The sequence below is a fragment of the Cavia porcellus genome, unplaced genomic scaffold, assembly GCF_034190915.1.
Source record: "Cavia porcellus strain 051 isolate PalLab524CR breed Dunkin Hartley unplaced genomic scaffold, mCavPor4.1 scaffold_20, whole genome shotgun sequence".
In the NCBI taxonomy this organism is placed as follows: Eukaryota; Metazoa; Chordata; class Mammalia; order Rodentia; family Caviidae; genus Cavia; species Cavia porcellus.
In genome coordinates this window covers 65,440,310-65,466,656 of record NW_026947503.1, presented here as the reverse complement: position 1 = coordinate 65,466,656, position 26,347 = coordinate 65,440,310, and the positions used below count along the sequence as shown (strand labels likewise).

At 46.6% G+C, this 26,347-nt stretch overlaps 1 protein-coding gene across 12 annotated transcripts in view; it reads right to left on the bottom strand.

Annotated features, from left to right (window-relative positions):
* Positions 1-26,347, bottom strand: part of Ptprm (protein tyrosine phosphatase receptor type M) — a 619,038-nt gene that overhangs the window by 342,871 nt on the left and 249,820 nt on the right. For all 12 annotated transcript variants that reach the window (XM_063232111.1, XM_063232116.1, XM_063232118.1 and 9 more), the window contains exons 4-5: positions 19,926-20,004; positions 2,108-2,226 (exon numbers count right to left, since the gene is read on the bottom strand). In XM_063232111.1, the coding sequence (XP_063088181.1) occupies positions 2,108-2,226; positions 19,926-20,004 (198 nt within the window). The remainder of the gene's footprint in view (positions 1-2,107; positions 2,227-19,925; positions 20,005-26,347) is intronic.

Here is a 26,347-nt window from a genome sequence, read left to right as displayed (position 1 = left end):
GAAAGGCTGACCATACACAAGCACCTCAAACACAAAAAGGCAACACAGCACACTCACCATTTATCACTTCAGAGTAGTGGTGTTCAACCTGGGTTCACAATGACTGAATCACCTGGGGACCCTTTAATAAAAACCTGAGCCCAGCCCAGCCCAATTGGATGAAAACCCAGGAGTAAGCCAGAAACACCTTACAGACAGCCCCGGCCACTCTCCAGGGCAGGCAGGGCTATGAGCTCTGCTCGGAACCCTGTACGTTTTCAAAGTAGCAACCAGCTTTCTCCTACAGCATCCCAGATTCCCAAAATAAATTCACCCCCTGAAACGGGAATAATAAAGATGCTCTACCTCAAAAGCTCAAGTTTGAGGAGAAGCATTACAAGTGCAGGACGTCTGAGAATCTGAAAGAGCCAACTGACCTGGCTGGCTGGTAAATTCTTGCAAGATCTGAGGACTCTGGAGGTGACAGCCCACACTTCCCACTGTGTTCTCTGCAGCCCACAAATATGGACAGCAAAAAGCCATTATTGCATGACAAATTAAGGTTAAATTGAAGATGAAAAGAGCTGTTTCATTCTGTAAAACCCTAAATGCTCAAGGAAGATGTCAACAGGGGTGTGTGTCCTGACCACAGAGTCCATGTCTCACACAAGCAGTCCCTTACAGAGCAGATAATCTGAACCTGTCGCATCGAGAACTTAAAAATAACCACAAAGTGAGATACAAAGAGAAAAAATAGTTGAACACTGACAACAGTTTTTACCGGCTGTAAAAAGCTTTTAAAGTACTGATTTCAAAACTTTCAGAAACAAGAGAAAAAGCAAGCCTGAGTTCGGGCCACTCGGTCTCCGCCTCCTGTACACAGGGCTCCCTCCAGGCTAGGAAGCTGCTACTGGGACAGGACAGCAAGGGGGATGGGAGTGATGCAGGGCCCGGGGCAACACCCCGTGCTGATGGGGTGGGGGGGCTAAAAAGGCCCCATGGCTTACTGAGGCTGGAGAAACACTCGATGGCTCCCGTCTCCCCAGAAACGATGCAAGAAAAGTGACCATCTACTTAGGTTCTGATGACTAAATGGGATAAAAGGCTTAAAAAGGACCATGTGGCAGGAGACCACACAGCACATCATTCTGTTCCCATGGATGGCAAAGTCAGATGGGGGAGCAGAGAGCCAATGAAGGAGTGGGGCAGGCTCAATAAGGATGAGCAGATGCAGAAGGAAGGCCACGAAACGCAGCTCGGAGCCAACCAGAAAGGAAGAAATAAAAATGCAAGGCTGGGGGTGGCTCGGGGTCAGAAGATGTCTAACATGCTCAAGGCCCCAGTTCAAGCCCTGACACCCCAAAAATACCAACCCCACACAAACCGGGGGAAGACGGAAGAAAGTCAGCTCCAGTCTAGATGAGGGATGAGCCGCCTGCAGATGAATGCTTAGAAGGAAGACTGGGAAGGGAACTGGAAGGCCCGGGGGGGCCCAGTGGAACCCAGAGCTCGCAGAGGGGCTGGGCTTGGGGTTAGAGGGAAAGCTCACTCCCGTCCTCCCCTCGGGATTCCCACCAGCAGCTGAGATCCAGGAGGAGGCCCCTGGTCACTCGAGATATGGAGGTGGGGTTTGGAAGACCCTAAGGGAGTCCCACAAATTATACCCATCCATGCACTTTAGATGTTTGGAAGGAAAAGGTGTGTCATTAATTTCTGCAGTTAGGTCAGTGTCTTAGAAATTCAAATCACAAGAAGATCTTTGAACAGTGTGAGCGTGTGCATGACTGGTGTGTGTGTGCGTGTACGATTTTGGGGATTTTTTCTCAGGAGAAAGAGTAGAGGAACAGAGAAAGGAGAGAACGACATCCTATACTTTAATATACTGCTCTAACATTCCTTGATGACAAGGGCTCCCAAATGAGATGACTAAGCAAAAGCAAGGGAAAACTGAAACTCAGAGCGTGTGAAAAGCAACGACAGTCTACATATAGCACCTGGAACTGGCCACATGCTGGCCAAGGCGGGAAGTTGAGTCCAGGCAGCTGCACCAGACCCTGTGCCCCTTCCTCCTCCTCCTCCCTCCTCCTCACCTCGGCTCTCCCGGCTGACACCCCCGGCAGCACTGTACCTGTAACCACAGCCTGTCCTCCTTAGATGAGGTCCTTCCAATCGCGCTGCACTGGAAGGTGGCGGACTGGCCTGCGTTAACCTCCACGTTCTGGATCCGCAAGAAGTGGGGAGTCCGGGCTACAGAGGACAAAGACATGAAGACGTTAGACATGGGGATCTGTAACGAACACACGTTTCCATCAACCCGCCTGCAATCCGGCGCCTTCCTGTCGTGTTCCCTCTGGGAGAAAATGACACTTTGCTTAGTAGAGCTTTAAAGATTTCACTTTGCGGTTGTAAAAGATAGCATGGAAGGGTTTTGGTGTGTGCTGTGTGTGAGAGGAAAAAAGCCAAGCAGTCGGGGACAGAATCAAAAAAGAAGATATTTCATTGTTCCTGCTGTGCAAATTATCACAGCTCAGCAGTCTTCTTGTAATAACAGATCTGTATTAATAAAGATTATACTGAAGCCTAATTGATGTTTTGAACGAAAACATATTAGATATTTATACTAGCAACATGAAAAGAACAGTAAGAAGTTAAATGATCTTGTCAAGGAACCTTTGAAACGCAAATGCAGAGCTGTGTGTAATATATGTTTTAATATGGCTAATTGGTATGCAACATCACTTGTGCAATATTTTCCAGCTACCAAAAATACTATCTCTATACACAGACTCTGCAAACGATGCTACGGCTGCCTTAGCTTGGAAACTTTTGCTGATGCTTAATTCCAATCCAAAAAGTAAAATAAGTCCAGTGCTGACCAGCATTGTTTCATAACATACAGCATCCCTGAGGGAGGGCTGTCTAAAAAAAGGATGATTTTCTTTGATCTGAGAAGCACAGATGAATTTCAGCATCACAGGTGTCCAGGAACTAGAAAGATTGGCCAGGATTTAAATGCCGTGCGACTTCTTTGAAGAAAGCAATCATTCTACGTAAGAGGGAAAGAGGAGCAAGTGAGGAAAAGGGAAGAGGAGGAAGTGACAAGGATGGTATTTTCTGGACAGGACAGATAAAACTGGAACTACCTACAATAAATGTGTTACCTCTGTCACTTTCTTCCATTGCTAAAGGGCCCTCAGGCCAGGTCTACAGATCTCGTGAAAGAATAAGACCCTGACACGGGGTATGCAGGGATTATAAATGAGCACTCATTTGAGCCTGAGCAGAACATCATTAGGAATGGAAGTGGGTTATAACCAAGGGATGAAGAAAAATGTATTTTAATATCAACAACCAGGGAAAACTCCATTAGTAATCTGGAGGCCACTACTAATTCAACCTATTCATGATCTTTAGCATGCAAAATGTTCTAAATGGCTTTAACAAAGTAGTATAATTAAGGACCCTTGTTTCTTAATATTAATATATTAATGTACAACTCGATGAACACTACTTTGCTGATTTAATCAAGACTCCTTGCTCAAGAATAGCATAATTCTATGGTTTTTAAAGCCTTCTTAGAAAAGTTCCTGCATTAAATTTTTCTACTGTTGTTCCCGAGGAACTGGGAAATACATCAGAAAATGCAAAAGTAAGTAGGATCTGCTGAGGGCTGTGTGCCACAGACCTCCCACTGACACTCACGCGTTTCCCTCGAGCTCAGGGTTCCTCCCTGTCTGAGGATGGCAGGACTGGCAGGTATCCGGCTGGTGAGAGGCAGAAGCCAGGTCAGCGCGGGGACCCAAGCCATTTGGATGTGTTGCGCTCCCAGGCTAACACCAGGTCCGCCTTCCCAGGGGTCTCCACCTCCCTTGAGGGGGCCCTCTGCCTGCCTGTGGGAATCCTGGCTCCTGGCTTTCTCCCTGATCCTCCGCTCGTGCTGGTGGTCCCACGAGGCTTCCATGGGTCGTGGATCCGCCCATTTTGTCCCTCTACCTTCACCCCAAAGCAAGGCACCTGATGCTCAGGCCTCACACACAGCAGACCCTTGACAACCTCATTACATTTTGTGCGCATTATTTCAAATTAAGAACCCTGTGCTGCCCACACCTATCCTTGAAACCTGTCCAGCTGAGATTCCAACCTCCATAGCAGAATGCTACTCTCTCATCTTCTCTCCTGACTGCTCACACAAAAACTTTTACTATAGAGATAACTAACTGTCTAGGGCTGGGGCTGGAGCTCAGGGGCAGAGTGCTTGCTCAGCGTGCATAAGGTTGAGTTCAATCCCCAGTACCCTGAAAAAAAAAAAGCCTAACAGTTACAGGGGTGCCTTGATTCATGAATGTAATTTGGTCCATGATTCTGCCCCCCAGTAAAAAACAATAAACAAACAAACAAACAAAAAACCCACCATACCCACAGAGAAAATAACATTTCTGAGGCTCTCAGGTACAAGGAGCCTGCAAAGGCTGCACAGGGGACCAGCAGCAGCCATAGGGGCCACCAGGCTGTCAGGAACCCCGGCGACGCTTCAGCCCTGGCAGCCCTCTCAAGATGACCTTGACACTGCCCTGCCCACTGGACAGGGGCATGCAGGGCAAGGCAGGGACAGCCACTGTTCTGTCACCAGGCCGCTTGTGCCTGAGGCCAGGTTCCCTGCTGGGTCACCCCAATGCAAGGTGCCATCCAGGATACCTCATCACACAGGCTTCCTTTTTCTAAAGCAGACACTGCAGTGTGGCAAGGGAGGAAGGTGGGGGCATCGCCATGTGGGGCCGTCTCGCTGTACCCACAGAAACGATCCACAACCCCGGACAGATGTGCCGGGAGCCGGCAGCAAGGCAGCATCTGTGGAGGTAGAACCCGCGGTCCCAGGGCACCCATCTGTGGTAGCACCGTGCCAGATGCCACCAGCTTTCAGGGGTCTGTCCGAGTCTCACAGAGGTGCTCGGCCTGCAAGGCCCTGGCTGCGCCTCTTTCCCAGTAGCATTTGTCATTGTGCGCTGCCTGTGCAGTCTTTGCTGTATTTCTCAGGGCTCTGTCTGAGCATTTCCTCCTCCCTACCCGGAGATGCCCTTTGTCCCCAGAGTAAATCGCAGCCAGGTGACCCTCCCACCAGGTGCTCTGGAGCTGGGCCAGAGTCCCAGGCTACTTCCTCATGAAGGACCTTCTTGGCTGGGGATCCTGCTTCCTGGCTGTAGTTTGAGGCCTCTCTATTCTCCCTGGAGCTTCACCTGCATCCGGATCTCTCATGGGAACACGGACTGAGCCTCATCCCATGTCAAGGCCCTGCCATGGCAAGGTCATTGCTGGGTACCACCTCTGCCCACTTCCTGTTGGACAACCTTGCTAAGAAGGGTTGGCACTTCCCTTGGCTCCCTCCAGATCACCAGGCTCCCACCTCTGGCCCCCCAGGGAGCTTTCTCCTCCCATTCCTGCCTCTCAATGCCCAGCTGAGGGGAAAGGGCCCATGATCCTGCTCAGGGCCACTCAGGGACCCCAAAAAGTAACCATTGGGAAAAGGCCAACTAGAAACAAAATTTAGGCTGCAGTCTCTGTAAGCTTGTCTGTTAAGAGTTATCTTCAGCATGTTCTCCACGGAAACTGACTGAAAGACTTAGCCCTCACATTAAGCAGGCTGCAACTTGTTTCATCTGCCAGAAACACAGTTTAGATAAAATGTAAAGTGAGACCAAGATGAGAACCAACTTCTCCAGGTGCACTAGTGCATTTTGCATTGCAGCACTGACACCTGATTTGTGGCTAAAGGTTTAGAATGAAAACCAAGGCATCTAGATGTGCTTGTCTCTATTTTAAATATGTAAGAGCCATGAATGTTCTGGACACTTCCCTACCTCTGGATGCATCAAATTAATAAAGCAGCTGTGTTATAACTAGACAAAGCATGTCCATACACACACATCCTACAACTCTGAGAAACTAAAGAACTAATCCAAATGGTTTCCGGCTCACTTGACCTAGGGAGATCACTGGTACATTACACTCACTTAACACTATTGGGTTAATAAAAGAACAGCGTGTCTTCTGAGGTATTGGCATTTAGAGCAAACACACATCTGTTCTGTAAGCATGCTCTGTACTCAGCTTTAGTGATCAATAAAGCCAATGCTGCATTTATTAGATGATAAGATGTCAAAACAAACAGACTTCAAGATCAAACTGACTCCCTCATCCAACATCTATTTCAATAGCTATTATGTTTGACAATAAATTTGCCTAACAATAGTTTCCGAGATCTTTTTGGTAATTTATAATCTTATAGAGTAAATCAAACCTCAGGTATTTAATAAATATCTAGATCATTTCTAAGTAAAATACTGAAATACTCATAACAAGTTTATGTGCTTTGGTTTGTTACTCTTTCAAAGCAACTAAATATATTTGGATCTTTTGATAAATGTATTCTTTGGCCACATTAAAATAATTTTTTACTATGAACAAGTGTAAGATGTTCCTATTAAATACAGAATGCTGGTGTATGGAAACAACTTATTTCCTAGTTTCCTCTGTCAATAAGGATTATTAATAGTTAAAATTACAAGCAATATACATTAAGTGGAGATACTAGCAAAAAATGAAGAGAAGTAATTGATAAAAGGGGATGGAGGATGTGTCTTGTTAAAGGAAAAAAGAACATAATTTTGCTCTATATAGGAGGATTGGTTGTTCAAAAATAAAGTAAGAAGAGCGTGAACAGGAGAAACTGAATAGATATGGGTCCAAGGACATATGGAAAAGTAAGCTTATCTTGTATGGTTACGGTTAGGCTGGAGGGGCACTGTCCCATGTCCCTAAAACTCTTTAAAACTGCTGTGACTGCAATGTCCATGAATGCAAAATAAGTGAGATTTCCTCTCTGATTTGCTATTAGAACAGTACAGTTGTTATCTGAATTATTCTTAAAAATTTAAAAATTGGGGTTCTGTACCTTAAAATTACCACCTGTAGAAGACATAGATTCAGACATTATCTTATCAGACTAAGTTCCTGTGAAGGGAACTCAGTCTCACTTTGAAAAGGCAAGGGGTTATTATTCTCTGACTTATAGTACCTTTTATAGTTACTTTATTATTATCACTTTTATTAAATAACTATTGTTTCACAACAACCCATAATCTTATTGAATCAAATGTTCAAACTTTTTTGATTTCTTCTGAAATTCTGTCTTCTTAAAAACAAGTACTAAACTAATATTGATTTTAAGCTGATTTTGAGATCTCTCATTGGGTCCTTGGAAAAATCTCAAAAGGTTTAACTTTTTAACAGAGGCAAGTTAAAAATAATAATTACATATATAGCATTTGCTGTGTTGACCTGCACGAGAGGCATTATCAAATTAGAAGCTGAGTGGCTTAATGTTATTAAAAAGGTATTTCAAGAATTTCATAAAATTTGTAGAAATTTCCCAACATCCTTGCAGTCCTCTGGCTGAGTAAACAACTGTATTGTGTTATCTTAATTCCAGTGGTCACTGAAAATGTTGTACATCAACAAGTATGTTGTTGTCATGCTGCATTATTTTGATAACAAACTCTTGGCAGATCTTGATGGTCATCTCCTGTTACTGCCTGATGAGGATGAGTTGCTTCAAGTTCTTGTGATCAGTTCTAAGGCAGAGATCTTCATCTTCAAAAACTGCTGGGAGGCGGGCGCCCACCCAGGCGGGGCAGGAAGTGCTCAGCCAGCTGCTCTGGAGTTGACAGTGCTGCCGTTCTGAGCAAGGGTTTCCAGAACTCTCGTGAAAAGCTGCTGAGACCATGAAACCACCCAGCCAAGAACAAGCAGACACAGAGTTAATTAAATGAGATCCAACAAACTGGTGAAGAATGGTCATGGAACAGTTCTGGTTAATTAATATTCTATTTCCAGAGCTCAAGGGACCTGTTGCTCTTTTTACTCTTAAACTGATTATAAATCGTAACTCCTTAGGTATGATTATAGTTTTAGAAAGAGAAATAAAACATTCCTTTACTCCCTGCCCAAACTTGTAAAATTCTAAGCAGCGATACTACTGAGCATTCTCATTTTTCCTGGCAGTATAATTCTATTATGTCCCATTTGTAGCAGGACATATTGGAAACATTACTTGTATCTTCACAGTTTTGAGTAGACTGTCACAGCCAAGAAGGACGAGCTGGAAGGAACAAGGCCAACGTTATTCAGTCAATGGTTACAAACTTCTCCTGGAAAGAGGGCCTGACACCTGCACTACAGGTGAAAGAGAAAAGTCACTTCCTAACAGGCCGGGGGTCCTCGGTGTATCTGGGGGACCTCAAAAAAAAAAAAAAGAAAAGAAAAACAAAAAAAGAAATCACCCAACTGACAGACACTGCAGGTACAGGCTGGTGGTAAGTCCTTGGTGTGGCTTCCTAAAGTTAAGCCAAGTTTTTAAACATCCAATTTGAGATTCCTTAAGTTTCTAAAAAAGCAAACTTAAAAGGTTTAAGAGATCCATTATTATCCTCACTGCATTTGTGTACAGAGTTGCCAAACTTAATGAAATGATTCATTTTATAAATAAGAGCAGTCACACTGGTACCTAGGATCAGAAATAAAGTGACTACAGATATGGATTTCAGGGGAAGACCATGGTCCGCTGCTGATGGTGATCAGACGCCTGCACCCTTCGGCATCTTGGGCTCTTCACCTCTTCTTAGTCTGGGCACGATGTCTTGTGCATTTTGTCAGCAATTAGTATTTCCTAGCCCAAGTGGAAAACGGAGTGCTGCAAAGGATTCATTCCCAGCACTGTGGGACACAAGGAAGCTCCCAGGACACTTGCTTGCTTCCTGTCTTCTGTGGGGACCGCGACACGCCACGAGCGGCATCATTCAGCTCTGCTTTGCTGCAGGGATAAACACCAAGATAGGACTCGAGCCCTGCGCTCCGGACCTCTGCAGGCTGCACTGCCCTCCCACGCTTGCTCTTTTCTGTTTCCTGTTCCGGGTCAGATCATGTCTCTCCTGAAGTTTTACTTGCAGCTTTTAGCACCAAGGCCTCCCGCAGCATTCTACCTAACCTAGCTCACTGTGTTTGCTTTTGTCAGCTGGCTTGCATGCTGGCATTGCTGACCCTAAGAAGAAGTTTCCTTCCCCAACACCTAGGGAGAAACTTCGGGCTTCCTACAGTGTGGACCACAGCCCACTTCTGCATCCTTGCGTGAGAGCAGAGGCTGGATTGGCCTGCATGCTTTCTGGCAGCTGCCCCTCTCCTGTCTCCTGGGCCTCGGGTCCTGTGTGTGCAGTCTTTCTTCCAGGGAGGTTAGGGCTGCTAGGGCTCAGGCACAGTTTGAGGGTGCCCTCCAGGGTCCCTCCACCGGAAGCTTGGTCTCCAAGGTAGCAATGAGGTCCTTGGCCTCTGAAGGGATTAAGGCCATTCTTGGGTCCTGAGGTCTCAACAAAGTTAGCTACAAGGGGGTAAGCCCGATCCTGAATGGCTCCCTGTTCAGATTTGCCACCTCCTCCCACCTGCATTATGCTAGGATGTCCTTGGGCCCTCACGATGTGGCCGTCTGGCTTTGGGGCTTGCGCCTCCCATCTGTGAGATGAAAATAACTCTTCTAATGTAGCTACTGCCCCTCCAGTGCCTGCCCTGAACTCTCTAGCAAGCCCAGGCTGTCCTTGAACTTACAGTGATCCTCCTCCCTCAGCCTCCTGAGAGCTGGGATTACAGGTGTGTGCCACCGTGTCCGAGTAGAGATCTAAAATAACCTCCTGAGAAACACATATCTATGCTGCATTTTTATATTCCTCCTTCCAGCGTCACTAATGTCTCCAAAGATATTCAAGGAAGTTTAGACAGCTTTAATTCTTCCTCCTGACATTTGTAATTTATAACAGAAATGTCTTTCACATTTAGAAAATATTTTAATAAGAAACACTAAGACGGAATTTATTTCTAGGGTGCACCTTTTGACTCGTGTAGGCATTTCTGGACTCTTCATTTTATTTCTGGCTGTTACAGCAGGTGTGGCGGTGATGGTACCACTGGAATCTAGAGAGCAGGGGCCACAGACGATGCGAAGCATTCTAAAATGCACATGATAGCCTCTCTGGGAAGGAATTAGCAGCCCCAAAGGGAACAGAGAAGCTCCGGTATCATCTGCGACGTTCTCCAACTCTGCAACGCCTGGGTTTCTTCCCTCTGCACCTCCTAATGCCCAGGTAAAAGTGTCCACAGTGAAGTCCTCATGTATGTGCTTTTTAGTTTTCCTTACATTTTTATGCATTGGATCAGTATCACAAAAATGCACAGCTTGAAAGATTTTTGAGGCACTGTTTTCTCAGAGCATCTAACGACGTCCATTTCTGACAGCAGGGTACGAACACCTCTTCTTTGCCCAGCCCTTCAAAAATATGACTCGCTTCTGACCTATCTGGAGCAGCTAGTGAGGCTCACACACTCTATCATCAGCAGTCAGGCTTCCCGCTGGCTGGCTACCGTCTGCTCACCCATGGCGTGCCCAGGTACTGAAGCCACGGGTCTCTGAACCAAAGAGAGGACATGGGAGACCTTGTTCAGCACTGCCATCCGCTAATGCTGTCACCAGGGTATGATTTTCACTATGAGGGTCAATGATACGATTGGATAACATCCGGCCTTCTTTTGTTTACTGTCACTGTGAATAAAGGGGCCTGACAGAATGAAAGATGCCACTTCTGTCTTAGGACCACCTGAGCCCCCATGTAGCTTCCTGACTGCGTGTGCTTGTACACTGTATACTGTACACTGAGTCTAAAGATCTAAGGGACTTGTGTGTGTCTGCATGTGTTGGGAGAGCCTGTCCCTGGGGCTCAACAATTACCTTTAGCTGAGGAAACAGGCTCCTTTGGGAAAGAGGCTGCCAGGAAAAAAAAAAAAAAAATCCTGGCTAAGACAGCAAAGGCATACCTCAAATGGAGACTGACATGTCTAAATCAAAGGCACCTTCCCTTCTACCTCACCTGGGCCCTTAAATATGATAGTACCATGCCTCCTCATAATACCCTGTTTTTTTTTTTTTTTCCAGTCTAACATACGGGCATTCACCAATGATAAAGTTGTCCTTGCTAAAACACCTGACACCAGCTTCTACCTGGGCATCAACTGTCATCCCATCGACTTCCCTAAACCCCAGTACAGCACCCCTTTCCAGCAGGAAACAATTAAAAAAAAAGAAATCTCCACCCCTTTTCCTAATAATAATAATAATAATAATCATAAGACAGGAGTGAAAGGATTTTGGCCCAGGCCGGACACTGTAGCTGGAAAAGCCCTGGAGGCAGAACTAAGGGGCTCCATCTCCCCCACCCCTAGGAATTTACCTGTGGCCCTATCTTCCCCACTCCTAGGAATTTGCCCTTGGCACAAAACGAATGCCAATGAGATACCTGTGCATCTCTAACGCCCCTAGGGCACCACCTTAAAACCTAGGCTACTTATATGCCCCCACTCCACATTCCGCCAGAGAAAAGCCAGACTCCAGCGGTTGGGAGTTTTTGTTTTCTCTCTCTGCGTTCTCAGAATAAAGGCCTCTTTTGTTTTATACTTTTCATCTTTTGGACACGCTACAATCTTATCAGAGACCAGATGAAAACAGAAAAGGCTCTTAAGCATAAATACTTTCATAAGTGAATTGTGCATTTCAAGTGAAAGATAACTGGCCTTAATGGGAGATATTAACTCATCCACCAGGGGGAATAAGACAAGAGAGCTGGGAATTTTATTTCCCTGACCAGGGTTTTCCAAGAACTTGAAAGCCAAACGTTCTGCCAGTAGCAGGCACAAGTTTTTTCAATAAGCATCAAGGCTTATATAATTTTCCAAAGTTTGAAGATGCCTGGATTCTGCCTTGATGCCTGCAGCTGTAAATCCCAGAACCATTTTTAATCGACAGGAGTGGAAGCAGCTTAATCACATTATTTCATAATTTGGATTTCAGCATGTTCATGTTTTTTGCTACCTCCTAATCCATCCAAAAAAGTTCCTACACCTCAGCCCTAGCACAACTTTTTTTATTTGTAAGATAGGCTTTTTAAAAGTAGCTATTTAATAAGGGAGGCATAGATTAAATAAAGGAGGCTGGTGAAGCTTTCTGTGTGCTTGGTACTTAGTCCTCAAAAATCGTTCCTCCCTGTTTAAAATAACTGACCTGTCACTGGAAACTGGAAGAGAGCCCAAGGAAAAGAGCTCGCAGCCAGAAAAGTTCAGATCCCATGCTGAGTTAGAAGGTCCAACCCTTGCCAAACTACTTTAATTGTAACTCCAGGTAGAGCACCTCTAGAATAAGAAATTCCAATCTATCTTATTTTCAGAAAGAAACGTCTCTCCCCCAAATTTATAGGCCCATTTGTCTCCTGGATACCCTTTCAAAATGCGCTGCCAGCTTCCTGCTGGAGCCTGCAGGAGCTCCACACACTAAGTATCTTCCATGAATAACAAACAGGTGTTGGCCCAACTCTTCCATTCTCTCATCTCTGCCAAGTTCTGCGGCTTTTAACAAAGAAAGAAGTTTTGGTGTATTAATTGATCTCAAACCACCCTTTGATCCCAAAGCCAAGAATTATTATTGACCAAGATGCAAATCTTTGTGTAGATGCTTCCATTATTATCGATTCTTCAAAGCTGGCATGCAGACACCAGGGACAAAATCAGAGAAGAGTAATTTGCAAGATCAAAGTACAAACCAAAGGGGATAAGAGAGGAGTGGGTTCCAATGCCTTTCTATTCCGATTTACATTTGAATGCAACGGCACAGGTTGAAGTGGACTGGAAGCAGGCCCACCTCCAAGAACAAACAGGGAGTGTTTCTCTCTGGTCAGAGGCTGGAAGCTGCCCTAGAAGAGCCCAGTACGGCCCACCCTAACCTGGGGAACAAAGGACTCTGCATTTTTAAAACTTGAACACGGACACAACTTTAATTCTCCCATCTAAGAAATCAATCAGCGCACCTACTTAGGCTTACCGTTTCTAGCAGGGCTATGGAGGTAGAGCATCTAAAAATAATACAGATTGGCCTGGGGCGGAGAGGACCTGCCCAAGGTCTAATCTCCAGCAGCCAAAACAGCAACAGCAGCAACAGTGACCCACAGTCACAGCAGCAGCGCCAAGCATCCCTCAGCAGAAATGGCTGGAACCAAAATATGTCTGGATTTCCATTTTTTTCAGAATTTGGAAAATTTGCGTAGATATAATGAGAAATCTTGGAGATGGGTCCCAAAACTAAACACGCAAACCATGTATGTTTTCACAAACGTAGCCTGAGGGTGATTTTCAGTAATGATTTTGGTGTGTCTAGTGAACATAATCTCAAGTCAGGAGTGAGATTTCTACTTGTGAGGTCAGTTTTAGAGTTTTGGAGTTTTGGGATACTTCAGATTTTGAATTTCCACACTAGGGCTGGTCTACTTGTGTTAATCATAACAAACAGCTAACATCCACACCTCTTCCAATGTGCTGAGGTAGCAGGTCCTAAGTCCTTATGTCCTTAACCCTTCCAATCCTGGAATTTAGCCGATGAGAAAAACGTTATTAGGAGTGCTGTCTGCACCATCCAAATGAGATTTAACTTTGCAAAAGGACCAGAAACTCTTGTGACTGAAGCAGGGAACTTTGATCACATGTTTCAGGTCAGAAGTATTTTTTACTTACTTGAAAGAACAGATGTTAACGGCCAGCTACTGAAGTGAAAAAATGACTTTAACATTCTTATTGGAGAAAAGTCAGTCAGGCAGTAACTATAAATAACTTTGAGAAGTTGAGTGTAGCTCAAACAACTATGATTTTCCTTTGGAGAACTCTTTGTATTCAGGTCCTAGACCTCTGAAAGGAAATATTAATTCTGAGAACTCCAGCTCCATGGAGGTCCAGGTTATGACTGTGTTCAAAGAAACCTAACTCCAAAAAGAATGCTAACGCAGGTTTTGTCACTGCCTTTCCTATCTATTTGCGCTGTTTAATAACCTTCATGGAGTCTAAGTTTGGAAATAGGTAAGCAATGTTTGACTGTACGAATAAATTCATGAGTAAAAACTTAATTTTGTTTTAAAAGTTAGAATAATTTTGATCCTGAGATGCAAGTGGCAAGTTTAGAATTTCCTAAAGGTTTGAGGAAACTGCTGGCTTCTTCCATATTCTCAAGGCAGTAATACAGAATAGTTTTGGATTTTAGTTTTTAATTTACCCAGTATGCACAGCACATGGGTTTAGAAAGGCCATGTATCTTTTTCATTACATTATTGTTTTTCAATTGGCAGCAAAATAATAGGGATTCTGAATAATTCTTAGACTTCAGAAGTCAAGGACTGATACATGCAAAGAGAGAATCAAGGACGTCCGCTGTTTCTACTTCTAATTAACGCTGAACTGTAGGTGGTAGCCATGGCAACTCAGAAAGACAACAAAAGGTCCCCTACTGGGAAAACAGAAACCTTAATACTCAGAGGAGGCATGATTTTAGGGCCAGCCACGGTGACACACACTTGTAACCTAGCATGCTGAGAGGCTGAGGCAGGGTGATCCCAAGTTCAAGTCAATCAAGACAACTTAGGAACTTAATAGGCTTATCTCAAGGTAAAACAACAAACCAAACAAAACAAAAACAACAAGGAATGGTGATGTAGCTCAGTGCAAAGGTGCAGGTTCAATAATCTATAGCATTGAGAAGAAAAAAAAAGACACTATGATTTCTTTATAAAATGTTTGAGGCTCCTGGAAAAAAGAGTTAATAAACAAGTAAAGCAAGATCTCACAGGATGAGAGATCAATTTACAGAGATAATTCGGGTTTCTATACACTAACAATGAACAGTGGAGAATGAAATTAAAACACAAGTTCATTTATAATCACTATGGACTTCCCAGCTGATAGAACCTGGCTGAAATGAACAGGCTAGCCCCCAAATTCAGGTGGACACACAAGGGGCTCAATATTGTCAGATCAATACTGAAGGAACCAAAGAGAGTCAAAGGCTTCACAGACCCTGCCTTCAAAGGTCACCAGCAAGTTTTAGGAACCGAAACAGTGGCGAGAAACAGCAGAAGGACAGACACTCAAATCCACTGCATATAAACCAAGTGAACCCTTGTACTCTTGGGCAGCCAGCTAACCGGGAAGACAGGAGTCTGTGGACAGATGGGGCTGGAATCACCAAATCACCACAGGCACAAAGGACAAGAGTGTGCCTGTTCCTACACCTCACAGACCCCTGGTAAGAACGAGGTTTCCTGGATGTCCGCTGACAGGTGAATGGCTAAAGACTTCAGTGGAGCCCTGCTCTGCCATAAAGAAGGTTAAACCCGAGCCACCTGTAGGAAAACGGATGCCCCCGGAGCCCATGGTGTTAAGTGAGATAAACCAGACTCGCAGGCTTACATATAGCCTGGTTTTTCTTATACGTGAAAGCTCAAGTATAAGTAAAAGGCAAAATAAGGGCTAGGTAATAGAAGTGGGAGACAGATCTTTCTCACATGGGACGGGAATGGAGAATGGAATGGGGAGTGCAGGAGGACTGAGAAAGGGTGCTGGTAACACAGATGGCAAAAGGCATGCAGAAAACTGGACTTCATCGAAATCTAAAACTGGAAAGGCTGTGAGAAGGACGCCACCAAGAAAATGAAACATCCGGCCACTGGTGGGAGATATTTTCCAACCATGTGTCTCACATGGGACTGGTGTTCAGCTTAAAAAAATTATTAGAACTGAGTAACAAAAAAGATGGACATTCTGCTGCTAACAGGGAATGAATGTAAGCAGATGTTCCTCCCAGTAGAGATGCAGATGACCAACAAGCACGGCGGAAGACACTGGGAAATCGGAACCCCGGAGTTACAAGCTCTGAGAAGGCTACGACAGAACAGACCTAGTGCAGGTAAGGACGGGAGCAGTGGAAACCTTCCTTGCGGCTCTGTGCAGCGTGCATTCACTGCCAATCTGGAAAATACGTCACCATCCCTCACACTGCTCACCAGTGATCCCAGGCGACCAGCAATGCCACACCTAAGTCTGTACTCATGAGGACTGAAGGTAAATGTCCTCTCAGAACCTGAGATGTCCCAGTATTGCTTCTCGAAGGCAGAAACAACCTGAATTCCCATTAGCTCGTGACCACCGAATCCCTGGTGCTGTGGTGTGCCCACACAATGACCATTACTGTGTCAGACAGCCACGAAGCCCTGACCACGCTACCCCACAGACCAAGCCTGAAACGAACACTAAGTGAAAGGAGCCAGACACATAGAGGCCAGGTTTAAATGAGAATGATCAGGTCCACCGGAATGGAACGCAGGGCTGCCTGGGGCTACGCAGGAGGAAGGGCTGTCTGAGGGGGAAGAGATGCCAGGCTTCTAAACCGACTGCTCCAGCGGTCACACAGCCCTGTGAGTGCAAATCCAGCCACTGATCTGTACCATAAGGATCACCTGCTGATCCGGGCATCCTGTCTCAGGACCCCATATTCTTTGTGGACTGTGAGAGAGAAGAAAATGGATCAGCATAATCCTAGAAACCTCCACACAGGTGCAGCTCATGATGCATTTACGAATAGAAGGTGACGTCAGAAAGCTGAGACAATGCTTCTTCAGGTTCTCTACCAGAACTATTGAAGCAAATTACCTTTGTTTACTAAAAGTGGTTTTAAGGCAGAGGGCTGCTGACTCAGCACAGTCATCTCCACGTCTCAGGCTGATCTGCATTTTGCTGTCACTATATTAAAATCAATTTTATGAGCACCTGCATACTTGTTTGAAAACAGCTACTATTAAGAAATGTTATTATGTCTACTCGTAAACCTGTAAGAATTGGAACATGAGCCTTTATCATGAACTAAATGAGACCCAACAACTCTGCATCCATCTGGAAAGCTCAGTCTTAGATATGAAATATTTATGTCTCTCTGCGATCTAAATTTAATGAGTGTCAAAATTTCACAAATAATTGATTATTATTTAGAAATTCTCACAGGACATCTTGTATATTATTACCTGTAAAGTTTCCCATTTTAAGATCAAACTCATGTCTTAATCCTTAAAAAGTCTTTTTTGGTATGCTTTCCCCATAAACTTAAAGAGATGCAGGGAGAGATAACTACAGAAGGGCTGTCATCAAAACCACTTAAAGCTTACAGTTCAGAGTACCACTGTAGCACACATCACCTGGGTACAGAGGCTGTTTTGCAATTCTGGGCCTGCTAAGAGCAGCACTCCCAAAGCCAATTAGGTATTAGCAGAGCACTCTCCCAAGGAGGCCCGTAAACACTGCTCCTAAGGCCCTGGGAAGCTGGTTCCCAGGACCACAGAAAAACCCAGCAGGTATGTTTCCAGAATGCACTGAGAGAAGGGTTAGCGTTAGGTTCTTATGTCCTAATTTCTGTACAAAGCCTGAAATCCAGTAGAATGGCAGGGCCTGCGCCTCAAGACTTCCTACGTGGACCACAGGTAAGGGGGGGCAGAGAGGAACTCAGAAAACAATGTGGGTGCAGCCGCACAACTGTGCCCCGGGCCCAGGACGTCCATCTTGCAGAGAGGTTGTCTATGCGCCTCCTTCTGCATGGGACACCAGGGGCCAGCGACATCCATCTGTGCTAGAAGACCCTGAAGCACTTTTTCAGGCCTGGAGCTATGACTCTGAGGATCTGGCTGAACTCCAACTCAGGTAATTATACTCTTCTTCCTAAACCTGCCTGTTGTTTCAATTAGGTCCAACATTATTCATTTTCCTGCCTTTTCATGAAAAAAAAAAAAAAAAAAAGAAGACGATGAAGAAATCTGTCTTGAACTCCCTGATCTTGCAGACACTGAAGAAGAGGCGAGCGTGACATGCAACGGGTCACGTTTGCCTAAGTGCTGAAGTCCGTGGTGACGGATGTATATTATGCAGCCCACATGGTGAGGTCCAGAGCTTGGATGAAGACATCAGAGACTCAGAAGGCGAACCCTGGAAGGAGTGGGACAGCTGGGTCACGATGCCCTGTGGGTGGCAGCCACACAGGCCTGCTTTGTAACTAACACGGGGAGTCTTCTTGTGATCTATTCAAACCTGCATGATAAGGAGGAGAGCGGGCTAGACTCCTAATCTGCAGCTATAACCATCCCTTCATGATGCGGGTCGGCTGTCTGGCAGTTCTGTAGGAATTAGCCAGTTTTCTTAAGGCCAGTTTCTCTAAAGGGGATGCTAAAAATAAAGCAGGCTGCTGTGGGCCCCATGGCCAAGAATTTAAAGCCTGACAGTACCAATTCCGGGCAAGGATACAGGGGAAATCAAACTTCACGCACGGCAGGTAGAGACACAATCTGGTGTGGGCCCTCTTCCTAGCGCTGTGGCAACACCTAATAAAACTGCAGGTGTATCTCGCTCCACCCTGCACCACCGCTTGAAGAGCGGACAAACCCTACTGAGGCGCTGGCACACGGCAGCAGGCTATGCAGCTCGGGCACTGACTGCTTACAGAAGAATAAAACGGAGTGTGTTTCTACGATGGGATCCCACGGGTTGACCAAATCTAGAAAATGCAGTTCTAAGTGGAGGGGAAACCTCAAAGTGTTTGGCACTGCCTATGTGTGGGTCCCACATCTGCGATTCACGAAGGGCCCCTGCCCTGAATACACATGCGTGCCCTGCCCCTTCCCACCACCAGCTGTCACACTCCAGTCAGCTGGAGACGGTACGAGGGGAGGGTGCGCATCGCCTCCCCCCAAATGCCAGGCCATGCTGTAAGTGCGCACCAGGCTTTGGGACCTGTGACCCATCTTCCCGGGCCACCAAGGGGTGGCCATGCACATGTGTGTCTGCAGCTGGACCCCACTCATCAGCATTCACTGATGGGCTTGTATACAAAGTCACCTCTACAAGAAACAGGGCGTGCAGGCGTCTGTAGGTTTGATGTCAGCTTGGCAGCATCTTGGTAAACACCCAGGACCTGCCTGCTCCAGGGCAGAGCATAAAAGCCACACCCTGACTTTGAGACCCTCAAACAGAGTGAAAAAGCCACAGCTGATTTCCTGGATCCTGCGGAGACTGCCAGGAGGGACGGGATCTGGCCGAGCCAGCCCACCTGCCTACCCCATCTGGGCTTCACAACAAAGCTCAAGAATGCAGAGGACCAGGGACACTGGAGGATGTCCTGGGACTGGGGTACCATTCTTAGGGTCACAGGCCCAGCACTGGGTCTTCGCCCTGGCTGTGCCCCTGGCAGCCCACACAGCTGCAGGTTTGGGGCCTGCTCACTGTCTGTGTTTCTGGGATTCCATTGTGACCTAACTGTCATTTGCTAAAGTCTTTTCCTGCTGAAAGCAGCAACCACCAGAAGCTGGACTGGACGTTGTAGAGAGAGGCGTAGGACCAGCCCATCGCCATGCTGGCCACTGGGCTGGGGGAATCAGGGCTGTCACCTGCACCATTTGATCTGCTTGCAGAATGGTGACAGCTGTTCCATTCACATTAGGTGGTTTCAAAAACGTGTATCTTTATCATTGATGATACCATTAGAAAGCACTCGTTTGTAAAGGCGGAGGAACAGGAGCGGGGCATCCTGAGGTGACCAGACAAATTCCAAACCTGTGCTGCACACTTTTTAAAAACTATCTGACAAAACTAAGGAACAGTGCAGAAAGGGGTCTGACCCAGGAATGAATACACAGATTCCCGTGGCTGAAGGCTGTACTCCTGTCCAAAGCTAGGCGACATGGTGGCAGGCTCTGCAGAGAGCACAGCAAGGAATTCCTTTATCTCTGCTCCTGCTTTTCATTGTAAAAGTTCCCAGAGACACATTCGGCCTCTGCATCTGCACAGGAAGTGCCCACGTGGACTTCTGGGCTAGCAAAGCACCGCCTGGAGACTCACGGAGCCCCTGGTAGGAGGACCACAGCCCGGGTTCCAGCCCCTTCTCCCAGTCTGTGATGTAAACCTGTCCCCAGCAAAGCACCGCGCTTTTCAAAGCAGAGAGAACTTACTGCATGGGTGGCCCAGCACCTTCACTTCATCAATAGCAAGGTAGCCGTGGTGTCCAGAGGTGATCACTTCAAAAACCACCTGCAAAATGAAGAAGGATGTGCATTATTCCCACGTTCTGTCACACGTTCACCAAGCATCGCGATAAACACAGCCTCCAGGCGCCACTGCTTCCTGCCCAGCACCCACTGCCCAGAAGCAGCTTCACTGGCTCTAAAGCACCCAGTCCTTGGAGTCTGGATGCGGGTGCCCGGAGTGGCACAGACATCTGGACCTCACGAGGGGCTGGGGAGAGGACTGAAGCATCCAGGGCCTTGAGATCACAGAACTTAAGCTCCGAAGAGCGGACAAGCCTTAAGCAAATCATCTCATGAAAATGACAATGCATTATTTTTTTTATTGTACATGAAATTTATGTCCCAAACACACATTGAGATCTTTTTCTAGCCCTCAGAATGCTAAAATTTAGATTCTTTGACCCAGCAGTTCCAATGGTGATTTCCTGGCCAGGCTGAACTATGCAAGGTCCTGGGATCTACATGAATAAAGAATAAGGGATGGGAGGGAATGACCAGGCACCAGAAGAGCACACACCAAGAGGACCTCTCCTGCAGCTGACAGCTAGAGGATGTCAAGGAACTCATGGTGTAAAGAGGGTAACACTGGCTCCAGGGCATGTTCAAGGGCCCGGGGTAGGCATGTCTATGGTCACAAAGTGGAGAATCAGGACCTATAGCTATAAATGTCTGCCATGACCAGGTTACAAAAGACTCAGCTTATAGGGCACAGACACCAAGAAAGATCCACCTACACATGAGAGTCAGGTGTGGTAACACACACTTGTAATCCCAACAGTGTAGGAAGCTAAGGCAGAAGAATTGCAAACTGTAGCCCAGACTGGGGAACTCAACTCCAGCTCTGGTCCAGTCCCATCTGCAGCAGACCCACCTCTGCCACTGATCTTGCACTCCACTCTGTAATTCACTTACACTTCGGGTTTCTCAGACAAGAGAAACCACGCACGGTTTTGACTGAGTGAAGACACAAAATGCCAAGGCTGACTAGCAGCCTGATAACTTTATTTTAAATCCCCGCCCCATAAAAACTCACTCTGCTGCTTCTAACAAATACGAGGGTTGAAGGAATTTCACAGCAAATGAGGCCGTCTTAACAGGTTTCTGAGAAAGAGATTCCAGAACGCAGTAAGAAGCCTGGCAGTGGCCTCCTACCCTCGGCGAGGTTTCCATTCTACTCCTCTCTACCCAGAGCCCTGACCAGGAAAGCTTCCAAAGCAAAAGCAGACTGCTTTGCTCTCTCTCTGTCCAGGAGGGACCGCTGCACCGCAAGGCAAGTGCTGTGCTGGGGTGTGACAGACACAGGCAGAGCCCCATGGGAGTACAGCAGGGTCCGGAAATGCCACCATCCGGTCCAGGAAAGGCTGAGGTCAGAGCAAACGAAAACGGACGGGGTGGCAGCACCAGTGGAACCAGGACACAGACAGGCAGGACACTGATCTGGATGTGGCCATGCCTGATTTTATTAGACCTACCAGAATAGAGTGCAAGTCTGTGTTAGAGGTTTGGGTTTCTTTAGGCAACTGGCAGGGATTTTTTTTTTTCTCTTTTAAGAGTATATCATTGTAAAGGTAATCTGTGTCCTAGGTGTCTCTTGTGTATACTGCCTAGTTTTCACAGCTGATCAATATGAGGTGGGCTCCATTCATTCCCCTGGGGGGCTGATTGGGCTGCTTGGGAAGGCTAAGTAATTTTTCTAAGGTTACACAGGTCAGAATAAGATCCCAGCTGAATTACCTCCCAGTTTGGACTCTTCAGGTCACCAAACTGCCTTCGCTACCAAGTACAAGACACTACAGACACAGAATATACTATATATATTTATCGTGTGTAAACTATGTTAGCTTTCTCAATATGGATACGAAAAACTCAATACCCCAATTTAAAGAGAAGAGGTTTAATTTGCTTCCTGGTTTCAGGAGAGTCAGTCCACCGTCAGCTGCTCCAAGGGTGTGGTGGAGCAGAGCTGCTTGGTCCACAGCCACCGGGAGCAGATGAGGGGAAGGCACCAGAGAGGAAGGGGCAAGGCTCAGGAACAGACCCCAATGCAGGCCTCCACACCCACCCAGACACCCCAGCAGTGTGCGCCACCCGGCCCTAGGCAGCCCCCAAGCCAATCAAGTTGACACAGGAAGCTTAACTACCACAGAAACTCAAGCAGGAACCCACCGGCATTCACACGTTCCTGTAATGTGTATGTTCTTAAGTTCTAAGCTTTCATCCCAGGTTTAAGTAAGAGCCAAAGTACTGAGGCATCTGACCTAGAATGCAGATGCAAGGAGGCTGAGGAGCACAGCTTTCACAACATACATTTCCAGAGCTGGCAAACTACCGCTCCCGGCCAAACCTGGGTGCTCCTCGTGTGTATGGCTCCCAAGCTAGGGGCCAGCTTGGCCGTGGTGAGAGAAAGTGAGGAGAATAATGACATTTTGTGAAACATGAGGACCGAAGAAAATTCACATTTCTGCATCTGAGAGTAAAGCTGCACTGGAACACAGCCACATTCCTCCTCCACGACAGCCTGGCCTGGGCCCTTCCAGGCAACAGCACAACTGACTACTTACCGCCATGGCCGGCTGGCCTGCGAGGCCCCAAATATTTACTGTGGAGCCTTCTGTTCTGAGAGACTTTCCTGCTTGGCTTCCCAACACACTGTCATTACTCTGCTTAACACGAAAGCACATGACAGGAGCCATATTTTGTCACAGCCAACACAACTTGCTTGGCACTCCGCTTGGGAGCCGCAGGCCCCAGCAACCAAAGTGACAAAGCCTGCCTCACTTGCTCTCGGTTAGGTTAGGGGTCCCACTGGACCTGCCCATTTCAGCTGGTGAGATTATTATCCCGTTTTTAAACAATACATACATGCAGTTTATCACGACAAAAAACAAGCTTGTCATTGATATGCTCACCTTAATAAGCTTATTACTCAATGTGGCCCAAAATGGTACACAAAATACAATAAAAATCCAACTCATTCAGAAATGAAATCTCCTATGAAAAGAAAAAAAAAAGCCCTATAAAAGCCAGTAATGCTTTAATAATAAAATTGGGCCTTTAGATTCATTCCATATCATTCTTTCTGGGATTAGCTACACCGGAGACAAATATTTTTATTTGCTTTCTACCACTGAAACAAAAATATTTTAAGGAAAAATTCTGTCTCCTTCTGGTCTGACTTACCCTGTAATTATTCAAAAAGTTGTGGACCAGTCTGAGAGAATCACAGAAACATCCTTATGCTGAATAGTTTTCCCCCAACCCAGTATTCAGTTTTACACTGCCTTGAAAAACTATTAACAGAAAATATAATTTTTCTCATTATTCATAAGTTTGAATTTGCTGACTTTCTAAAATGTATTGGTAACCCTGAAATCAATGCTTGCAAAGCCTCCATGGTCTCTGCAGGCATAGTGGATCTCAAAGAATCCCAGTGGCTCAAGGCTCACACTCCTAGCTCACAGGCCGGTCAAGGTGGTGCCATCTCCTCATTTCAGCCTTCATGCTGTTAATAAATGTCCCCGGCATGGTCTGTTTAATCCTACATTTTTCATCTGTTCATTCCTCCCCCTCCTGCATTTTTATATTTGGGACAGGGTCTTGCTATGTAGTGCATGCTGGTCTTGAACTCTCGGTGATCATCCTACTTCTGCTTCCCAAGTGCTGGGGTTACAGATGTGCACCATCACACCTGATAGCGGCGGTGTCTTTCAGTGGTGATGCCGTGCTTTCAGGTGATTCTCTTTACAAAGCCACGCTTCCCATTCATGACCCCTGAGCCACGTCTCCCAGCCTACGCTAAGCCAGAATCGCTGTCCTGCAAGAGCTTCGCAAGTCAGGTTTGAGGCTTCTGTGCACATATGTGTGGTCAGAAAGAACCCACAACGTTGACTGGTGCATGTGTGCTTCAGGGGCCTCTGGAATATGCTGGGACAAGGAGAGGAGGGCAAGAAGCAAAATCAAAGCCAGGAACTGAGGTTTTTTTTTGTTTGTTTTGTTTTGTTTTGTTTTGTTTTTTACCAGTGCAATAAAGCAAGAAGAAAAGGAAAATTCTCTTCTTGAAATGGCAGGAAGCTGATCCCTAAATCCAAGGAAGTAGGTGCCCAAGGCAGGTGGGGGCTGCACTTCCCACCATCACGGAGCCCCAGGGGGCGGTGCTAAGGAGCAGCTATTTGGACAGCCTTTATTTAAGGAATTAAATTGGTGTTAATCACTAAATACTTGACACCTGATGTTTCCAGGAACCATAATTAACCTGCCACTAAGCAGCATTCCAGGTGAGCTCTGTGACTGGTACCTGCAGAATAGTATTCTACCATCAAGAGCCAGGAAGGCTGCCCATGTACAGGCTTCGCTTGTTATATAACTAGCGGTGCCCAGAAAGACGGAGGATGGTTGACAATGTCACCTGGGCACTGCTGTCCCATGTGAGTGACAGCTCTGCCCTCAGCATGGCAACTCACAGAGCAGATTCTGACCACAGGCTCTGTGTGAGCGATGGACGCTCTGGACAGAGGCCCAGGAGGGAACAGGAAGGAGGAAGCTGCGAGCCGGTCAGTCCTGAGTGAGTCCCATGCTGTCTCTGGAAGGGTGAGCCCAGCACGATCAGGAAACCTCACCAGTGATGTCAGGGTACCGTGGTTCTGTACATTCTTCCAGAAGGGAACCGAGATGCCTCCATTTCCCCAGTGTTGCCCAGAGAGACTTGCCCTTGGGTCCCACAGCCCTCTGCCACCTTCCTGATGGTCCACAAAGCGAACCTGGGCAGCACTCGGGCTGTCTCCCACCAAGCTTCACGCTGGCTCATGTGTGGAATGCATTTTCCTTTCGCCTCCACCCTGTGCGGTCTCTGCATGTAGGCCATCATCGAGGAAAGGAGGCTCAGAAAGTGGGTAGCAGCTGTCCAGGCTTTGAGAGAGAAGGGCTAATACTCAAACCCAATTCTGTCCAACCTATGTGAGTGTCCTGCAACTGCACTAGGAGGCCACGCGTTACAGAATTATAACATGAAATGTTTTTAAAACCATTCATGCACCCACTTTGCCTTACATCGAAACACGACGGGCAGGTCAGGGCCACAGCTGGCAGAAAGAACATACAGTCAGCATGGCCAGGTCCCGGGTTCAATCCCAGGTCCACACAAACCCATAAACCAACAGCAATGAAAGCCCCAACTACAAATGTGATAGTACACTACACGAATAAGGTACTGTTTGAGTGTATTTTAATAGATGAATATTTCAAGTATTTGTAAGTCTCAACCTAAGTTTTTCAGTCTCCATCGTGGATACTGCAGGCTTTGCTGTAATGCAGAGGTACTGTCGACTCCCAGTACCCTGCTGGGCTCTCAGCAGCATCACCCCTTTAGATATCCAGGTCCCACTATGCTGTCTGCAGCCCTGGGGCCCAGCAAAGGCGGCCCTGCATCCTAAGAATGGGCATTGCCACTCATGCACCACGTTCAGAGAAGAGAATGTCACTCCACACATGCATGAGACCAGAAGAAATGTCAGCATCTTGACATTAGAACTGTCGCGGCCATATGCCAGATTCACAGCTCAGGCCGGACAGGGCTCCTCACAGACACAGCCGTGACACTCACGCAGCCCTGCATGACCTACAGGCTAGGCACACCTGGAGCTAGCTGTCCCCTCCCAAGCCAGGCCTGCCAGGTCGGCCCTGCCACAGCCCCCTCAGAAGCTGTTCTGCAGCACCGGCAGCCCTGGCCTTTTATGTCCAGCGAGGTGACCTTGTAGGAAAGTTCTGGAAGTGGTTTCTTTTTACACTGCCTTTGTTCTCAGTCTGTTCCTCTCATCTCAGCAGGGAAACATCACCCAGGAGGCTCACAGCCACGGCCCAGCGCTGGGCAGGTTTCCCCGCTGACATCTCTCCCGTGTCATTGGCACTGTACCTCCTACGCGGGGGCCCTGTCCGCCAGGGTGCTAACGATGCCAGGGCACTGCTGTCCCCAGCCGGTAAAGGGCAAAGCTCGGGCAGTCACTGCCTTTTCAGGGCTTCCTAACCTCACAAACCGGGGCGCCATGAGCATGGGCTTGGGGCTGATTGGATGGGGTTGGCATAAAGAAAACAAAACTAAACAAAACAAAAAAAAACCCCTATTATTCCACTACCTGAACAGGTATCACTTTGCATGTATTTATTTCAGAATACACTTTGGTCTGTGTTACATAAATTTTAAATTTAAGAATGGAACTTAGGTAGTATTGCTTTTACCTGGTTTTGTCCACCTATTAACATAAGCTAAAATCTATCATCAAATGTTCTTTCATAACATTATCCTTAATGATTGCAAAGTGAATTTCTGTACTGAGGTACCATAAATTAAATCC